Genomic DNA, 18,024 nt, shown 5'->3' with positions numbered 1-18,024 from the left:
GAATTATGAAATAAAAATTTAAGAATATATACATTTTAGCTTTAATATTATTGTTCACTGGAATTTTTCTTTTTTTCCATTTACAACAGGATTTGAGGGAGGGGATAGTAAGATTCTCTGCGTATATATTTTGCCAAAAGATAAAAAGGTGAAAGGAAATTTCGGCATTATATGTGCATGAATCTGATAAGTGCAAACACCTATGTTGGACTATTCACACTACTACTATACAACAAAGCATGCTTTCAAAGTTGAAATGCCTGATGCTGCTGCACGTCCTTGATTCTTGTATGTGCTGAATGTGACAATTTTTACTTCAGCAGACTGCAGATACGCGCCTTTTCACTTCCATGTAAGGCAGGCAAGGATCCTCCAGAATCTCTCTAATCTGTTTCAGAATATTAAAGTATCAGCTAGAATTAGACCTCTGAATAAGAATAAAACAAACAATCCGGAGTTTGTATGAATCAGTAAAGTCAATCTTCTTTCTGGGATGAGAGGGCTTTATTTTAGCCATACAAACAGGGATATCAAAAGAAGGTTGATAAAGAAATCTGATGCCAGCCATGTAATTTGCAGAAATAACAATTTTAAGAGAAGTGTCAAGAATTTTTCAAGTTTATGCTGATGGTTTCCAAGGAAGAAACACTAGATTCCAACAAATTTTATCAGAAAAATATTCTTCACATATTTCAATATGCATACCATGAAGACTAGCAACTTTGTCGAAAAGTAATATCCAGATTTCTATCAGAAAGAATCCAGTACAAGGAGCTTGTAGAATTGCAAGCATGAAGCAACATGATTTCAAATTTGAGGTTTACCAAAGGCACATTTTAAAACCCTGAGCCAACAGTATAGATCTCTCCATTACAGCAGATATGCAAGTACAAAAACGCAATTATTAGATGAAATGAGGATGTACTTAATATTAGAATCAAAAGCACAGAAATAAAGTCACTTTATTATGATAATTTCATACTTAGAGAGAGAGAGAGAGAGAGAGATGTATAGGATGCGTAAATATAAGACCTCACCTAAGGCAGTAAAATGTTGAGAAATCTCAAGTATCTAAAGGCAGCCTTCTTCAGGGTATGGAGAGGCATTGATGAAGAGAACATCCAAAAAGAAAAATTGTATTTATACCAGTTGTGTGTGTTTTACAATCCCAATTGCTTCATCCACAAGGACCATTTAACAGCCTCTAAGTATTTATCATTCTTTTGCAAAGCAGTAATCAAATTGCTGTATGTTATCTTATCAGGTTCTATCCCATTCTCTCTCATTTCCTTGACCAAATCAATAGCATCTTCAACCATTCCAGCAACTCCATAGGCCTTTATTAATGTGTTATAGCTGCACAAATCAGGTCTTAATCCACATTCTCTCAGTTCTGTCAGCACACCAGCAACTTCATCAATCCATCCCTGCTCTCCATAGATATTGATCATAATGTTGTATGTGTAATGGTCAGAAGTATAACTCGATTGCTTCATTCTCTGCAATACATTTCTAAAACATTCCATTTGACCTTCTTTTCCATAGCCATCCAGCATGCAATTGTAGGCTTCAAGGGATACTGAAAAACCATCAAATTGCATATTCCGTACGGCTGAAGCCATATTCTTGAAGTCTTTATTGTGTCCATAAGCAGCTATGACAGTGTTATAAGAAATTACATCAACCAAGCCTCGCTTTCTGGCCATCCAGAACAATTCCTTAGCCTTGTTGAAAAGCTTAGCTTTTCCATAAACATCGAGCATGACATTAAAGGTGATAGTATTAGGAGAAAAACCACGCTGAAGCATCTCACTGAAAAGTCTGGAAAGTTCACCAACTGGTAGAGCACGAGCACAGCAGTTTATGATACAATTATACAGTTCTTGGTCCCAATCAACTTCACTTTTCAAGATTTTATGATACAGATCTTTTAATTTGCTCATCATTCCACATTGTTGATAAATACGGAGCATGTCACGGTAGAGATAAATGTCTGGAATTATGTTCTCTTGCTTCTCCATTGTTGCTAGAACAGAGCAAGCATCTTTCAGTGATCCAGCTTTGACATACATTCTTACAACAATGCTAAAGGCAATCATATCTAAGGCAATCCCCGAACATTTTAGTTGCTGATATAGCTTCTCTGCCTCAGCAAAGCAACCAAGAACACTGTAAATATCAATCACAGTACATGAAATGTGCAAGTTTGGCTTATCTTCAGACTTGGGCATTTGAGTGTATATCCTAACAGCGCTCTCAAGGTTACCTAACTCCTTGCAACTGCAAATTAGCAAATGATACAAATTGTCCTCAAAAGTTTGATCCTTCCACTTTTTATCCCCCAATACTTTCAGAGCCTCATCAACCAAGCAGTTCTTCACATAAGTCATGACCAGAATGGAGCAAGAAGTTTGGTTTACAAGAACGTGTTGATAAAAAGAATCTTTCAAAAGAAGAGGGACCTTATTTATCCTTCCGGCCTTCTCATATGCTTTCAGTAGAGTTCCAAGGATTGAGGAGTGCTGGCATCCTATCTTCAGCATATCATCAAGTGTTCCGATAGCACCCTCGTCATCATCATGTTTTGCTTGTAAGTTTATTAGTGTATATAAGTTAGATGAGTTAGGCATGTATCCCAACCGCTTGAGCTCTTTATAGTACCATTCTGCCTCCTTATAATTGCCAGTTCGACCCCAACCTTCAATCATGGAACGATAAGTTGTTTCATCAGGCTCTAGTCCCGCATTCTGGATGTCCAGGAAGAGGCGTTGAGCAGCAGCCATGTTTGATAACTTTCCATACCCAGTTATTAGAGTATTAAATGCAACAATATTGGGGGAAAAGCTGGCCTCCTGCATTTCAACCAAGACCTGCTCAGCCTCTTCTAACCGGCCTTGCTGACTATAAGCATTGAGCAAGACCAACCAATTCTCAACATTCATTGCCACTTTATCTTCTCCCATTAAGCCAATAATCTCTTCCGCTTTGTTGTACAAACTTAAACGCGTATAAATAGTAATCATTGCAGAGTATGCAGATTGACAAATAATTCCAAAACTCCTCATTTTTGAAAACACAAACTCTGCCTCTTCAACATTCCAACCCTTTTGGTAAAGCCCCATAAGCATGCCAAAGGTGGCAATATTGGGCTGAACACCAAGTTCCAACATCATTCGAAACCATTTCCCACCCAACAGCATATTCCCACGTCTAGAACAAGCATAAATGAGAGTGTTGAAAACCCGAAAATCAATCTCACTACCAAAACTATCACTCACTTCCCCAATCATCCTCTCAGCAGTCCCCCAATCCTCTCTCCTACCCAACACTCTAAGAATCACATTATAAGCGTTCAAATTCTTTTCTAGCTTCCCATTATTCCTCATCCATTCAAAGAACCTCAAAGATTTGTCATCACTACTACACCTTTCAAGCCGTTTCAAAATTAAATTACAATGTTCTAAGCTCAAATTACAATGAATAACAGAGTAATTAACATCCAGTTCACCACCCTCCACGAAAAGGTCCTCAATTTCTTGTTCAATACCATTTCTTTTGTAATTAAACTTAAAACCCACTTTTCTTTTCCCCCTTTTCTTTGCACCACCTCTATACTTCTTCCTAATTTCACGTTTAGAATTCGGGTTTCGGTCAATCAAACCCTCATTTATGCACTCATGAGGCAAATCATTACTTGTGGATAAAACAACATCATCCTCAAACAACTCGGTTTCTATTCTGGAGACTTTAACAGGACTAAATGTGGTCAAAGTAGTGATTATACATGCTCCAGGTGAAGGAGTAGAACTAGAAATTGAAAAAGGTGAAGTATGAGTGGATAATTGAAGTGGGTTTCTAGAGAAATTAGGTTTCTTTGAATCAAATGTATCTAAAGAAATGGTTAATCTAAGTGAAGCCATTGTTCTCTCAAGTTTCTTGTATTTAATAGGAACAAAGATGAGATAAAAGAAATTCAAGAAAGAGTTAAGAGTATGAGGAGTGGCATACCTTTGTGATAGAAAGAGAGAGATAACGGAAGTTGAAGCAGTGGAGCAAAATTAAGAGAATATCTTTAGAGCCTTTTGACTCTTCTTGCACCATTTGTCACGACAGTTAAAAGGCACAGATGTTAGAAGAAATTTTTGTATTTTGATTTTATGAGAGTGAATCTAAATAAAAGGCATAACATTAGACCTATGTACTTTTATTTTATTAATATTAACTTTTGAGAATTATTATTTAAATTTGAAGTTATAAGAATGATAAGAATTTATTGTAATTTAAATTTAATTTGTTCTTATTTTAATAATAAGTTATTAATTTAATTGAAATGATACTACTTTGATCTTAATTTATTTAAATTAAAATTTTAATTTACTGTATTAAATAAATTATATCAATTAAAATATGATTTTTAATTAATAAAAATAAAATATAAATTAATAGAAATAAAAACATAAACTATTTATAAAGAGATAAATATAAAATAATTCTAATTTTTAACAAATAATAAAAGGAACTAAGACAAAATTTTTAAATATTTATTATAAAATAGATTTCTATAAATTTTCATATTTGAATTTGAATTTTTATGATAAAATAAATATTTAGAATTTTGCATTATTACAAAATCTCAAAAATGAACTTTTTATTTTTTATTTTCAAATAAAATACATAATTTAGTCAAATTCCTAAATTATAGAACTAACTTTAGATTAATTTTAAATATTTTAGTGTTCAGTAAAAATTCTTTAATAAAATAATTAAGGATTTAATTGGTTAAAATTTCTAAGGATTTGTTTAATATTAAAATATAAGAATTTGATAAGTAAGATTAAATTTATAAGGATTTGTTAAATATTAAGATATAAGGATTTGATAAGTAAGATTAAAAAATATAAGGACAAAATAGCATATTGTGCACATTGAGTTAACATACTATATACTTTCTGTTAGTAAATAATTTAAATTTTATGAAAATAAAAGTATAAGGATTTAATGTCATCAAATAAAAGTGTAAGAACCTAATCTGAAAAAAAAAAGAGTACAAGGTGCAAATATGGATTATTCCTTTTCTATTTATATATTATATACATACATATATAACAATCTACCTTTTCTTTCTCCTTTTTCTTTTCTTTCTATTTTTACAAAAAATGATAAATTATTTCTTTTTACTACTCAGAAAGGTAACACTTATCTATTCTTTTGGTGGAGTTGAAGTATGTTGAAATTTTTCATAAGGTATTTTATTTTATATTTTTATAGTATAATATATAATTTCAGTTATTTTTATTGTTTTAAAATGCATAATATAGTAACTTTATAATTAAATAACATTAAAATCTTAAAAATAATTTTGATTTTAGTCTTTGGTAGAATTATTAATTAAAATTCATTGATGTAGCTATAGTTTTGAAAATAATATAAAGGAAGAGTTTTATTGACTCATTCCATAATAAAAAAGACCTTATGTAATTAGATTTAAGTAAATAAATAGATGATTTAATAACAAATATCTTTTTTAAATATTTTACCTATTTTTATTTGAATTTAGAAGAAAATGTAATAATCTCACATTTTATCCTTTTCCAGCTTTTTCTTTCTCTTTATCAGTTTATTACAACGACAAAGAGCATTCAAACCTTAGATTCTTAGGATTTCAAGCAACAATAGTAAAAGAAAATTTTTTTAATGCTAACTCAAATTTTTTATCACCAAATCTGTGGTTTAATGGGTACATTTTAGTTGATAAGTCTACGAGGGATTAAAATTAAAATTAATATTAAAATATATGGCTAATGTTACAAAGATAAAAACTATATGATCAATTTGAAAATAAGTACAAAAAATAAGATTTATTTAGCAAGTAAGCCTCTAAACTACTAGAAATTAAAACATAATGTCGTCAATGAATACGATTACAAAACGATCCAGAAACTGCTTGAACACTCGATTCATCAAATTCATGAAAGCCGCAGGGCATTAGTGAGTCCAAACGACATCACCAGAAACTCATAATGCCCACTACTACTGAAGCCCTGACCAGGTCTGAATCCTTGGCTACCCTTCTGATTGTGCCTATCCCTTTTACGGATACGGTGGCTTCTCTGTCCAGTCTGCTGATCGGTAACCTCGGAGTAGCCTCCACCGTCCCTCAACCCTGGTCTTCTTCTTCCTACCATCGTCAGTCCCCTGACCAAATCCTCGCAGGATCATCTCCATCTGTCTCGCCATGTTAGTCACTTCTAGGAAGCTGCTCCTCCTAGACTTAACCAAGGAGACAAACTCTGGACCGAGTCTTGAAATGTACTTGTTGTTCTTCGCTCATGATTCCCACGTAGGCGCATACACCTCGGTGAACAAATTGCACGGTGTATTCACTCGATAGGTCTCCCTTAATTAGCCTTTCAAATCTCTCTCTGTACTCCTGCCTTACACTAAAAGGAATGAAGTACTCCTCAAACCTGTCTCTGAACTGCCTCCACAACAATCCCTCTAGAAAGGAGCGGATATAATTTCTGAACCACTGAGATGCTATCCCCTTCAAGGAAAATCCAGCCATCTCGATGGTTCTCCTGTCAGAAGAGTGCGAATCAGATGCCCTTTTTTCAAATACGAGTCATACTATAATCATACCATAATCTTAAAAATAAAATACATTTTCATATTTATGGGACAAGTGGCTCAGTAGAATCCTAACTCCAATTAGTAGCAGCCTTTAGACTCTCTTAATTTTAACAGGTCTAGCGCCCAGAGAGTGAAGCTCGACCAGGGCCCTTACATCCAGCCTGAACACTTGATTCCCAACTAAGCCGGCGCCTAGAGAGCATTGCTCGACCAAGGACTTTTTTCTGGCAGTCAACTTTCATCGCACAGAGAGTTATACTCGACCAGGGCAAAAATCCATAATAACCTTGTTACCTATCTTTAATCATTACCAGTGCGTACGCGTTCCTGATGTAACCCATCAGGTGGCATGTTCTATTGAAGCCTCATCCCAACATCACAATCAACACATATAATAATAATCATAGTCTAACAAAATCATTCAACACATATCGAAATAAAGATTTAGAAACTCGGAAAAAGCAAACATGCATTTTGTGTGTGGAAATAATAATAATGATTGTATTAATATAATATTAACTATCAAAATAATGATATAATATTACTGATAAATAATATTAAAATTATTTTCAGTAATTAATAATTAAATAAAATTATTTATATTGCGATACTAATAATCATGTTAAACATAATTTATAAAATAGCATATTAAATTTAGACTTATCAATTGTGCAGAGATTATATGACTTTAACTCACAGTTCTAACGCATTCCGCAGTCCACTCCTACGCCTCAGGTGGAGCTGGCGGAAGGTTGGACTATCGAGTCGAAATTGTAATATTTCGCGCGTATCGGGGTCCGGAAGCCAATCCTACCAACGGTATCGGAATTCGAATCCGGAAGCGCCTACGTAAAGTTCGAGTTGTAGGGAATCCGGAAGTACAAGAATTTCGGCCGGAAGGCCCCGGATCAGGGCCGGAAAGAGGCTGCACCGGTGACGCTTCCCGAGGCTGCCGGCGGGGGTTTTCCGACGGGGGAGAGTCGTTTCCGGGGTTTTTGGGGGTGGGGAGTCCATTTCCGGCGTCGGATCGCCGTAAGCACGTCAGCAGGAGGCCGAACCGACGATGGCAGCCTCCTCACCCTTGTCGACGCTGGCGGAAAGAAAGGAAAGAGAAGGGGGAGCTGCTGAGCAGCGGGAGGGGAGGAGAGCGTTGGCGGCGGCATGCAGGCGGCGGGGAAGGTGGGGCAGCCGGCGAGAAGGAGAAAAAAGGGGGGAGCAAGAGAGGAGAGGGAGGAAGGAAAAGAAAGAGGAGGAGAGGAAAGAGAGAGAGAGGGGAGGGAAAAGGAAGAAAGAAGAAGAATGTTTTATTATTATTATTATTATTATTTATTTTTTTTATTTTCTTTTGAAAAAAAAAATAGGTATTACAGAGGGAGGGGAGAAAGAAGTGGGACAACAGGAGAGGAGGAAGATGGCGTGAGTTAGAGGGAGGAGAGTATGAGGTTTTATTAATTTTGAGAAGAAAATGCATTTTAGTCCCTAGATTTATAGGTTATATATTAGGTATAGTTTAATTTTTTCTTGTATATTTAGGTAGGTTGGAGAGTTTATAAGAAATTAGGAAGTTCTTTATTTAAAATCCTTATTTATCAAAATTTTTTAAGGATAAAAAAAAAAACTTAATTTATCATGTCAAATAAAAATTAATTAATTAATCTCTATCAAAGTAATTTGTGATAAATTAAAATAAACTCAAAAAAAATATAAATTTTTAGATAACTAGCTGTCCGGAATTACAACTAAAAAAATAAAATAATATAACTTATGAGTAGGTATTTTTATTTTCGCGCGCGCACATATATATTTAGTCTCAATTTAGAATTATAAGAACCTATGACTATATTAACATTATATTTGAGGGGGAAATAGTATAATATTTTAAGGATACTTTTTAAATATTTTCTTAATTTTCTTTTTTTTGAACCAATTTTCTTAATTTTCTAAGGAAAGAATTTTTTTAGTTAATAAATTAAAATCTAAAGCCGGTGTAGGCTTTTGAGTACAGACATAAAATATTAAGGAATTGGTTCACTTTGCAAGTTACACAGCCTTTGCTGTTTGCTGTTTAATAATACCACTTTTAAAATCATGTGTTTGTTTTTAAAATTAAGGGGGCCGATTAATGAATTTCCATTAACTCCAAGGCGGTTTTAGCAATTTACCCATAAATTGGTATCACATGACAATGTATCACAAAATTAGTGAAGGTAAAATCAATATTTTTTTGTTATTGAAAAATATATAATAATTTGGAATAAAATATTTAATAAAAAAATGTATTAATTCAATGAACTTTTATTTTAGGGTAAAATTTCAAAAAATCATTTTATAATTTAAATTTTTTCACTTGAGAGAGGGACAAAGGTATTTTTTGTATCAAAGAATACCACGTGTTTTATTTTCTTAATATTTTTTAGGTACATACTATATTTTTATTATTTTTTTATATAATTTTGCATGTATTTAATATGAACTATGATTCTATAAGTAATATGACATCTAATAATGCATCAAATAATTCATAAACATATTAAAATTTTATTTTAAAAACTTATTTCTTAAATTTGATTAAAATTGAAAATATATATATTTTAATAATTCTTTATAATCACAAAATATCTAATTAGATGTTTAAATGATAAAAAAATATTTATTATTTCAATTAATATTTAAAATCTGAAAAAAAAAACATTGAATGTACCTAAAGAAAGGCTAAAAAAATGAAATACATATTAATCATTTAATACAAAAAAAACATCTGTCTCTTAGGTGTAAAAGCACCAAACCGCATGATTGTTTAAATTTTATCTTTTATTTTAAAAAAAAAATGATAAGAAAAATATTCTTTTATCGCTTTTGTACAATCAATGTTGTCATTTTACCAATATAGTTTGTAACGGTAAAGAAAGCAACCTATTATTTTATTAGCAAGTTATATAATCAGTATTGTTGAACTTCTTACCAATATTATTTGTATCAGTAATGAAAGCAATCTATTATTCTATTAGCAACGGTTATCATTAAATTTAATAAATCTAATAACTTAAAATGCATATGACATGAGTATTTACATCGAATCAATTACCTAAATATTTTTTTTTTCTTCAGATGATACACAATTACAGGTAAGCTGTGTTATGTAAAAGAAAAGTTTCGAATATGATAGTCTTTTCTATAAACATAATGAAAGACAATAAATAAGTTCCAAAATCCACTAGTTAATAATTCTGAATAAAAATAAAAATTAAAAAAAATAATTATTTTGATCCAGTAAAGATCCGATAAAATCATCTTTCTTTTTTTATTTCTATCAAGATAAAAAATACTACCTTTTTTTATAATTGTTAGAATACTTTATCTTTTCACTATGTACATAAAAACTTGTAATTATGTAATTAAATTAATATTAATAACTAATGTAATAATTATGTATATGTAATTAATATTTAATAATTATGTAATGTAATTAATATTAATAATAAAATTATAATTTAGGAAAAGTACTCAGATCAGTACCTACCATATAACCCATCAGATTAATTGTCTTTCCTTTTCTGGCTTTGGTTGTATCTTACAATGGCTTTGCTTAGCTGAGGAACATACGTCCTGAAACACACAAGTCAAGGTTTTACATGGAGCTTTTGTATTAGCCTTCTCTCCCTATGATGGAACCTTTAGATTTTGCAAGGGGGGATTCAGAATTTGCAGTGCAAGAAAGTAAAATGGTGTTTTGGTTCTCTGATCTTGCTCTAGGAAGTGGGTTCAACGGAGAGTTAGCTTGGAACAATGGAGCTTGGAGGAGATATTGCTCCTTCTTTTCCCAATTTCTAGGCTTACTGGAGCAGCCTCTCTCTTTCCATAATCATGCTATAGATTGGAGATGCATTTAATCTTCAGAGCTACAATTCTGATTATCTCTTCCGGCAAAGGTATTTTAGTCTAGTGCAGCCATTTGAAGAAATGGAATGAAAAGCACATCTATTGTTTGGAAAACAAAGAAAAGAAATTCCAGAAATTGCAAGCATTACAACTTCCTTTTAGCACATCCATCAGGTTCTGAAAATTAAACCCTAATATTGAGACAATCAAGAGGAACTGACTGGCTCAAGGGTTGGCATTGATGTTCCTGATAAGAAAGCTTTGATGAGTGTAAGAGCAAGTTTAGGTCTATGAAGAGGGACTTCATGCCCTGCTCCCCTCACCACGACAAATGCAAGTCCAGCATACTCTTGGGTCCATCCACCCACCTGTTTCATACATATCACATTAGTTCCTACAGGTTACTGCCATAACTTGGAAGAAGAAATTCCCAGTAATTTTTTTCGGTTTAAATGCAATGGTAACTAAATCGAAGTTGAAGTTAGAATGTCCATATAGATGAAGAGTGAAGGGTGATGTGCATTTTTCTAAAATAAGTTACCTGTCGATCATCATACCAAGCATGCCAAGGCTTTGTTGTTCGAAGTTTGAGAGCATCTATACTGTACCGAGTGGATGTTACTGGGATAACAGCATCCGTATCACCACTGTCATACAAGGTGGAAAAGAGTAAAAAAAGAAAAAAAAAATAGTCATCTCATTGTCATTGTTGAATGCTTCTTAATTCTGTAGACATGCACCAACAGCAAATGTTCATAATAATTTGACGGAAATTTGATGCTTCATTATGAAGGTTCTCAAGTGACAACAAATAAAAATCACAATGTCAGTTATGTCAACACAGAATGGCATAAACTTTTTCTTTCAGCCAAGGTAATCTTCAACATATATATACCCAAAGAACCATTGGCCCAATAGCAAAATAGTCGTTGGCCAGCCCAAAGTGCAAGAGATCCCCCTCTCCCCCCATTCCTCCTCATCAATTGAACATAATAATTAATTATTAAAAGAAACTGAAAACAAGAGATTCTTGCAACTAAGTATGTAACAAGGTGGAGAAATACAATACCAAATGAAAATAGAACTGAAAACATCCAACTCCAAACCATTGTCACAAGTACCATTAATTGCTTAAAAAGAATGCAAGTAATTGGAGTTGGAAAGGCAAAAGAGGACAGAAAAAATGAAGAGAAAGTGTCTAGAGAATACCACTCAAAGAACCCTCTCTTATCCCGGTCCACAATTTGGAATCTCATTGTCTGATCCTATATTCATTTCTCAAATATCCAGTCTACAGTTCCATGCACCTTTTATCACTGCCAAGTAGTGAGCGTTACTAGATCTGATTTAACTGAATATGGGACTTGGATATGCTCTTGCTTATACCCCAAGCCCTTCACATTTAAGCCTCCACTAGATCGAGGCATCACTAATTCATGCTGGTGGAATATGCTTATGCTTTCCTTTAGCACATGAAAAAGAAACGTGGTCATGTTCAAATGCAGAACAAAGCAGCCACGTACTTTAGCAGAATGTATCAAATGAAAGCTAGAGCTAAGCCTATGGCTATTGAATTTCCTATGACATAATTTGATATTTCATATAATCTACAAAAGAAGACTAGTGAGAACTTTTGAGTACGAAAACTTCATACAAAATGCGATAATTCCCATGCTAAACCATGACATAAGAGGCATAGAAACTAGAAATGATAGTTCTAATTATAAGTCAAAAGCAACTTGTTTGCAGTGGATACCTGAATACCCATATACGGATTCCAGAATGTATGAGCTCGTGATAAATGTCCAGCACTGTCCTAGGTGAATCCTTCCAGTTATTATTTACAAGATCACTGTAAAATAGGAAGCAAAGAGAAATATTATAGGGACATGCATTTATCATACTTGATATTTCATTCTAGAAAATTAAAGCATACAAGAAAGGTGTAACATAAGGATATATGAATTGAAGCTGTTTATTCATTTTAAAGTCCAAATTTCTACAGCATCTCTACTCGACTCAAATAAACCTTAATCCTAACTTAATTGGGATCAATTATATGAATTCTCCTTTTCCACTCCAAATAATTTTGTGGCACATACTTTGGAAAGATGCAAAGCCACTAGAGCATCTGTACCATCTTTTTCAATGTTAGTTTAGGTCTTTCTCTCTTCACTTTATCTACCTTAATATGGTTGATCTTTTTAAACAGGGCATCAATAGGTACAGGCTCGCATGGCTAGAGCATCTCAATCTACATTCATTTAATTTATCCTCAATAAAAACCACCCTCACCATATCCCTATTATGCTCATTACGAACTTCAGTCATTCCTGTATGCCCATGCATCTATCTTAGCATTCTCATCTCGACAATGCTTTTCTTAGAGACATGTTGCTGCTTCATCACCCAACACTCACTACCATGCATCATATAAAGCCATATTATAGTGCAATAGAACTTGTGTTTCAACTTATTCGGAATTTTGCAATCACATAAACTCCTGTGCGCTCGTCCACTGCACCATCTTGTTTTAATTCTCTTATTAACATCCTCTTCACACCTACCATCTCTTTAGAGGATTGAGCCCAGATATTTAAAGTGGGTACTAGGAGGCACTGTCACCCCATCCAAGGTAACTCCACCACTTCCACTACTCCTACTATCACTAAACTTGTCTTCTATATTATCTAATCAATAAGAAATTTCTCCCTACCATCTTGGTTAGGACACTGAAATTTCCCTTATGATCAGACATCAAATCACAGTTAGACACCGTTCAGTTTTGTGCTTCCATTGCTCTACACCTGTACCGGAATAATCTTATCAGATTCAAACTGTACACTCTCTATTAGTGTATATTTGTAGTAGAAAACACACATAGGTCGCATGCTGATCAGAAACCTATGAATAATGAACTCCATAGTTGAAAGATGCAGATATGTTGGTTCCACTGCGGAATCAGTCTCATGATTTCCATCCATGTAAACAGCATGCAAGTAACTAAAGATCATGTATATTTGCCAAAATCTAGTTACCAGATAAACGTAACAAGAAAACTATTGCATATTTTTCACTTATTTTAACAGATGTTACCTGCAAGTTTCCCACTTAGATGGTGCAAATTCTTTTGAAACATGTAGAGCCTTCTGAACCTCTGGCAGATTGAAGTAGACGGTTGAGTGTGCTTCAGTGCATGGATCGTACTTTTCATAGACACGACCAACCTTCTGTAAAATGATGACACATTGCACTAATGTTATGATGCATAAACAATCTTCAAAAAGGAAATTTTATCATGTAACAAAAGGATTTATGATTAGTTACAATACAATCATAATCCTATGGTTCAGTGCATTGTGAAACTACACTTTAACCATTAATTTGGCCAATTAATTAGGCAATGAGAAGGAACAAGAATGAAACATGAATTCTAGATTCATTTAAAATATAGACTACATAGGTGGAGATTTATGGAGTCCTTTATCATGAGACGGGTAGTAAATTAAGGCATTGGGTTAAGACTTAAATTGGATGGGTTTACAGATGCCTGTTTGAGAAGATGCTAAATCATATAGGACAATTGACTTAGTGCAGACCGGGGTTACTTCTATTAACAGGGGAAACAGTAAAATCGAAGCTTCCTTCAAGGGTGAAGTTCTTATACATCTGCTACATTTAAAGGAAAAGGACCACCAGAATATGGTACAGCAGAAATAAAGTGATAGTCAATGAGGTGAAAAGCCAGGGAATCAAAAACAAAGTATGTAAAATGGCTTGAGAAACAAGTCCATTTACTAACTTTCTTGTTTCACATATTCTGTTATATACAATACTTTTTGTGTGACAAATCATGTCTCCACATATAGAGAACAAAGGAAAAGCTGAGTAGGCAATTGATGAAGTGCGCACTTACATGCATCTTTTTGAGCAACCGATTTGACCCGCTTACATTGGCAGTGCAGGGAGGAGTGTATATGCTATATGGGTCAATGTTTCCAAGTTCTTCGCTGGCAATGTCTAAAATCTTATCACAAGAATCTGAAGAGTGGATAAAGGATTGGAAATCGCAGAAAAGATTAAGTTTCTTGTATGTTTGATCAGAAATCAAACCAGCTGCCCACATAAACTCAAAAATCCCCAAGTGGTCATGGTAATCATCGGTAAGAGCATTTCCCACCTGCACTTAATATTTATATGATTTATAAATTTTTATTTTTTCCAAATGCTGCAGATTTCAGCTAAGCAATACTACTTGCAAGAATATCCACAGTCCATACCATGTAACCCTTCAGATTAATTGCCTTCCCTTTTGTTGCTTTGTTATACCTTACAATGGCTTGGCTTAGCTGAGGAACATAATGTCCTGGAAAACACATTTCAATGTTTAGAATCACAATACGATCATGGCCTCAAAAAATTAGAAAGAAAAAAGAAAACTGAACTTATTAAACTTGAAAGTCATTTTGACTTGCACCATTGGCACATTCTGCAGCATTCAAAATATCTGAGTGATTTGAATCAAGACACTCAATTCTATCCTTCATGGCTGGGCTTCACATTTAATCTAATAGCAAGCCCAGCGCAAATAAATTTAGACTCAGTCCAAAATAGACTCTGAGCCTTGTAGAATCCATTTGTGATTGCAATGAGAATGTATCAGAAACATCAATACTTGATAAGTTGAAAACTTGTTTAACTTGCAAGGACTGAGAAGTGTCTTCAATGTTTCAATCTGTTATTCATGCAGTTAAAAAAGGCAAAAGTACCACTTTATACAAATTGGCTTTTGAAGGCAAATAGGATTTTTAAAATTAGATGGATCAAATAGAAGTGCAACATTCTTCAAAAATAAAATAATAATAACAAAACAGAAGTGCAGCAGACAAATGGAAGCACATAACTTACAAGGTTATGGAAATAGTAACAGTTCTCTCTCTCTTACATTCCTACAATCTCAAAACAACTCAGAAAATGAAGAAGAAAATATATCCATCTCTCTGTTTCTCTTTGCACTATAGCTTCTTGGTTTTTCACACTTTCGTTGATTAAAGTCACAAACAATTTTTAACTGAAAATGAATGAATGAGTAAACCATAAAAAGAAGCGCATGAATCCTCTGCCTACAAAGATAGGACTACAGAAAATCATTATTTTCATCTATATCATTATTATAGCCATTACAAATAATTTAGAAACAAAATTTAGTCGTTATACAGCCACATAAGTTTTCAAATAAAAATAAAAGAGACGAGAGAAAGGATGTGATCACCTATAAAGAAAGTGATCACCTACCTGCATAGCTCTCCCCTGTGATATAGAAGTCCCTTCCTTTAAATTGCGGGAAGCGCTCAAACCACTTTAGCAAAAACGCAAGTGAGTCTGCAGCTGCAAGCAGGATAGGAAGGAATAAGTGGACAAGTTGGCAATAAAGACAAAAGTACAATGTTAAGATATGAATTACAAAGTGATGAAGTAGTACCAGTCCTTTTATCGCCATTGTTCAGCAAATCAGATGAAGTATTTGAGTATGAAAACCCAACTCCAACAGGGGAGTCAACAAACAGTAGGTTTGCAACTGCAAAAGAGTGAAGGTGCTTAGACATGATGGCTTGATTATATTTCCAAGGACTTTGTAGTGGTATTTTCACTTTGAAAAATCCAAAACCCAAATTTCACAGCTAATGCACCTAAAGTAGCCACCTGAACAGAAGAGACATCAATTTAAAAAGAGAACTTATTTAAGCATGATTTCATATGCCAGGAATTACATTTAGAAAATGGAAAAATGGGCAAGACGCTGAACTGTAAAGAACAGAAGGAAACACATCAATATTTCCAAAAACAAAAAGGATGTGCTGGCCCTTCATATAATTCCACATATACTTCTTTTACAAGTTGTTTGAGCATGGATGTGTTTGGGGAAGTACAAACATTTGATTGGCTAAAGCAAGGTTCCATAAAACCACAAAGAAGAAAAAAAAAGAAAAGAATGAACCTACTATTTTACCTTGATTCCAAGAATATGGATTCAAATAAAGGGTCTTCCCATCTCTCTGGATATGAAATGGACCTATCTCCTCTGCCTCTCCATAAGCAATGGAGGAACATCCAGGTCCTAAAAGGAACTTTCTTGCGTCAGAAATTAATTCAGGAAACTTTTGTATTATAAAGTATATAACAGAGTATAAATACTGAATAGTTTCAACACAGTAAATAAAAAATGAGCAAGTTGAGGACATTTCCAGTATAATTGACTTGCTCATTTTAACCAGCTAAGGACGTGAATAACAAAAAGAAACAAACACTCAAAAATTCAGAAATCAAAACTAGCTATATGTCATATCGTATGATCACAAAGTTATCTTTCTGAGTCCAGTTAACACAGAAGACAGCAGCATTCAATGGAACAGTACTTGACAGTGATTAACTCGGATATCCAATTAAAGAAAGAAAAGAAACCCAAAAAATGAAAAGATTTGAATGTGGGTCATCAACAGCCTCAATGAAGGAGAAAATATAGCAATAACCACCAAGATTTTTCCACTTAAACATAGGATAACCAGAAATGAACTACACAAGCAAATAACCCTCACTTAGTGGTGAAAAGTAATGACTTTATTTCAAACAATTAAAACTACTAAAAAGTCAAATTTACACATAAACCAGTGAAACTTTAACATCTAATACAAAAAAGGAACACTGATTAGAATAATAAAAAGTATTAACATATAATAATAAAGATATGAAAGATTGACCTCCATTGAGCCAAAGAATGAGGGGCTTAGAATCAGGATCCTCAACAGCCTCCATGAACCAATAAAAGAGATTCCTTCCAGATTCTTGATTAACAGTGACGTACCCTGAGTAGTGTGCAAAGCTAATGTTGAAGGTTTGACCTGGAAGCTCAAGAACCCTGTCTAGTCCTTGTTGGGCAACTGGGTCAGTCAAAGTTGATTCAAAAACACTAGCACCCACATAAAGATTGACTGAGAATAATAAGAAGATGGTTATGAAAAGTTGAAGAAGACCCATTTCCCACTTGGGACTGACCATTTTCTAGACAGGCTTTGCTTTGCTATTGAAATATTCTGAAGGGTGGATATTATTGGATTACTTATATAAAGAGACACAGAGGGAAGGTTGCTATGATCAAGAATCACACAGTATTAGGTTGGTGGGTCAAGGGGTGACAGAAGCACTGAATCTCTTTTCCCATGAATTATGATGGGTTGTTGTCATCTAACAGCTCTTTCTGCATTTCTTTTGGCAAAAATAGAGGGCATCTTTTGGAACAACTAAAAAGCAAAAGTGTGTTCTAATTATTAATAATGAAATAACCAATTACAAATGTTAGCCAATAATTTAAGAATATAAAATTGAGAGTCAGACAATACGAAATTTTTCTTACTTTCCCTTTTACTGTTTGAGTTGAAGGAGAATTAAAAATTAAAAGAGAACCAGAATGAATTTTTTGTTTAAATTTTTAAAGATATTTAATGCTATATTTAGTTA

General features: G+C 33.6%; 2 protein-coding genes across 4 annotated transcripts; both read right to left on the bottom strand.

Annotated features, from left to right (window-relative positions):
• Nucleotides 1–3: 3 nt before the first annotated feature.
• Nucleotides 4–4,114, bottom strand: LOC8265928 (pentatricopeptide repeat-containing protein At4g30825, chloroplastic). 3 transcript variants are annotated; one of them, XM_048372229.1, is made up of 3 exons: nucleotides 1,038–4,112; nucleotides 706–865; nucleotides 4–388 (listed from the first exon to the last, which is right to left on the bottom strand). In XM_048372229.1, exon 1 carries the CDS (start codon nucleotides 3,918–3,920, stop codon nucleotides 1,161–1,163), a length of 2,760 nt encoding a protein of 919 aa, XP_048228186.1. In that variant the 5' UTR covers nucleotides 3,921–4,112; the 3' UTR covers nucleotides 4–388; nucleotides 706–865; nucleotides 1,038–1,160. The 3 variants fall into 3 exon arrangements, with proteins under 3 accessions (XP_048228186.1, XP_048228187.1, XP_015580376.2); XM_048372230.1 differs by having other exon boundaries at nucleotides 825–865; XM_015724890.3 differs by lacking the exon at nucleotides 706–865 and having other exon boundaries at nucleotides 1,038–4,114.
• A 6,397-nt stretch (nucleotides 4,115–10,511) lies between these two features.
• LOC8265927 (serine carboxypeptidase II-2) lies at nucleotides 10,512–17,807 on the bottom strand. Its single transcript, XM_002528357.3, has 10 exons — nucleotides 17,268–17,807; nucleotides 16,520–16,627; nucleotides 15,992–16,087; nucleotides 15,805–15,897; nucleotides 14,790–14,875; nucleotides 14,426–14,689; nucleotides 13,606–13,739; nucleotides 12,266–12,361; nucleotides 11,051–11,156; nucleotides 10,512–10,877 (listed from the first exon to the last, which is right to left on the bottom strand). Exons 1-10 carry the CDS (start codon nucleotides 17,563–17,565, stop codon nucleotides 10,716–10,718), a joined length of 1,443 nt encoding a protein of 480 aa, XP_002528403.2. The 5' UTR covers nucleotides 17,566–17,807; the 3' UTR covers nucleotides 10,512–10,715.
• Between the last annotated feature and the right edge of the window lie 217 nt (nucleotides 17,808–18,024).

The sequence above is a fragment of the Ricinus communis genome, chromosome 3 (genome assembly GCF_019578655.1).
Source record: "Ricinus communis isolate WT05 ecotype wild-type chromosome 3, ASM1957865v1, whole genome shotgun sequence".
Lineage (NCBI taxonomy): Eukaryota > Viridiplantae > Streptophyta > Magnoliopsida > Malpighiales > Euphorbiaceae > Ricinus > Ricinus communis.
This window is presented reverse-complemented; position numbering and strand designations above follow the sequence as displayed.

What these genes read in the sequence shown, in the direction of transcription:
- LOC8265927 (XM_002528357.3), bottom strand. Translation starts at nt 17,565, where the DNA reads ATGGTCAGTCCCAAGTGGGAAATGGGTCTTCTTCAACTTTTCATAACC. An exon ending in CATTCTTTGGCTCAATGGAG is followed by an intron (nt 16,628 to 17,267) that starts GTCAATCTTTCA and finishes AGTTCCTTTTAG; the next exon opens with GACCTGGATGTTCCTCCATT. An exon ending in CACAGGGGAGAGCTATGCAG is followed by an intron (nt 14,876 to 15,804) that starts GTAGGTGATCAC and finishes TGTGTTTTCCAG; the next exon opens with GACATTATGTTCCTCAGCTA.
- LOC8265928 (XM_015724890.3), bottom strand. Translation starts at nt 3,920, where the DNA reads ATGGCTTCACTTAGATTAACCATTTCTTTAGATACATTTGATTCAAAG.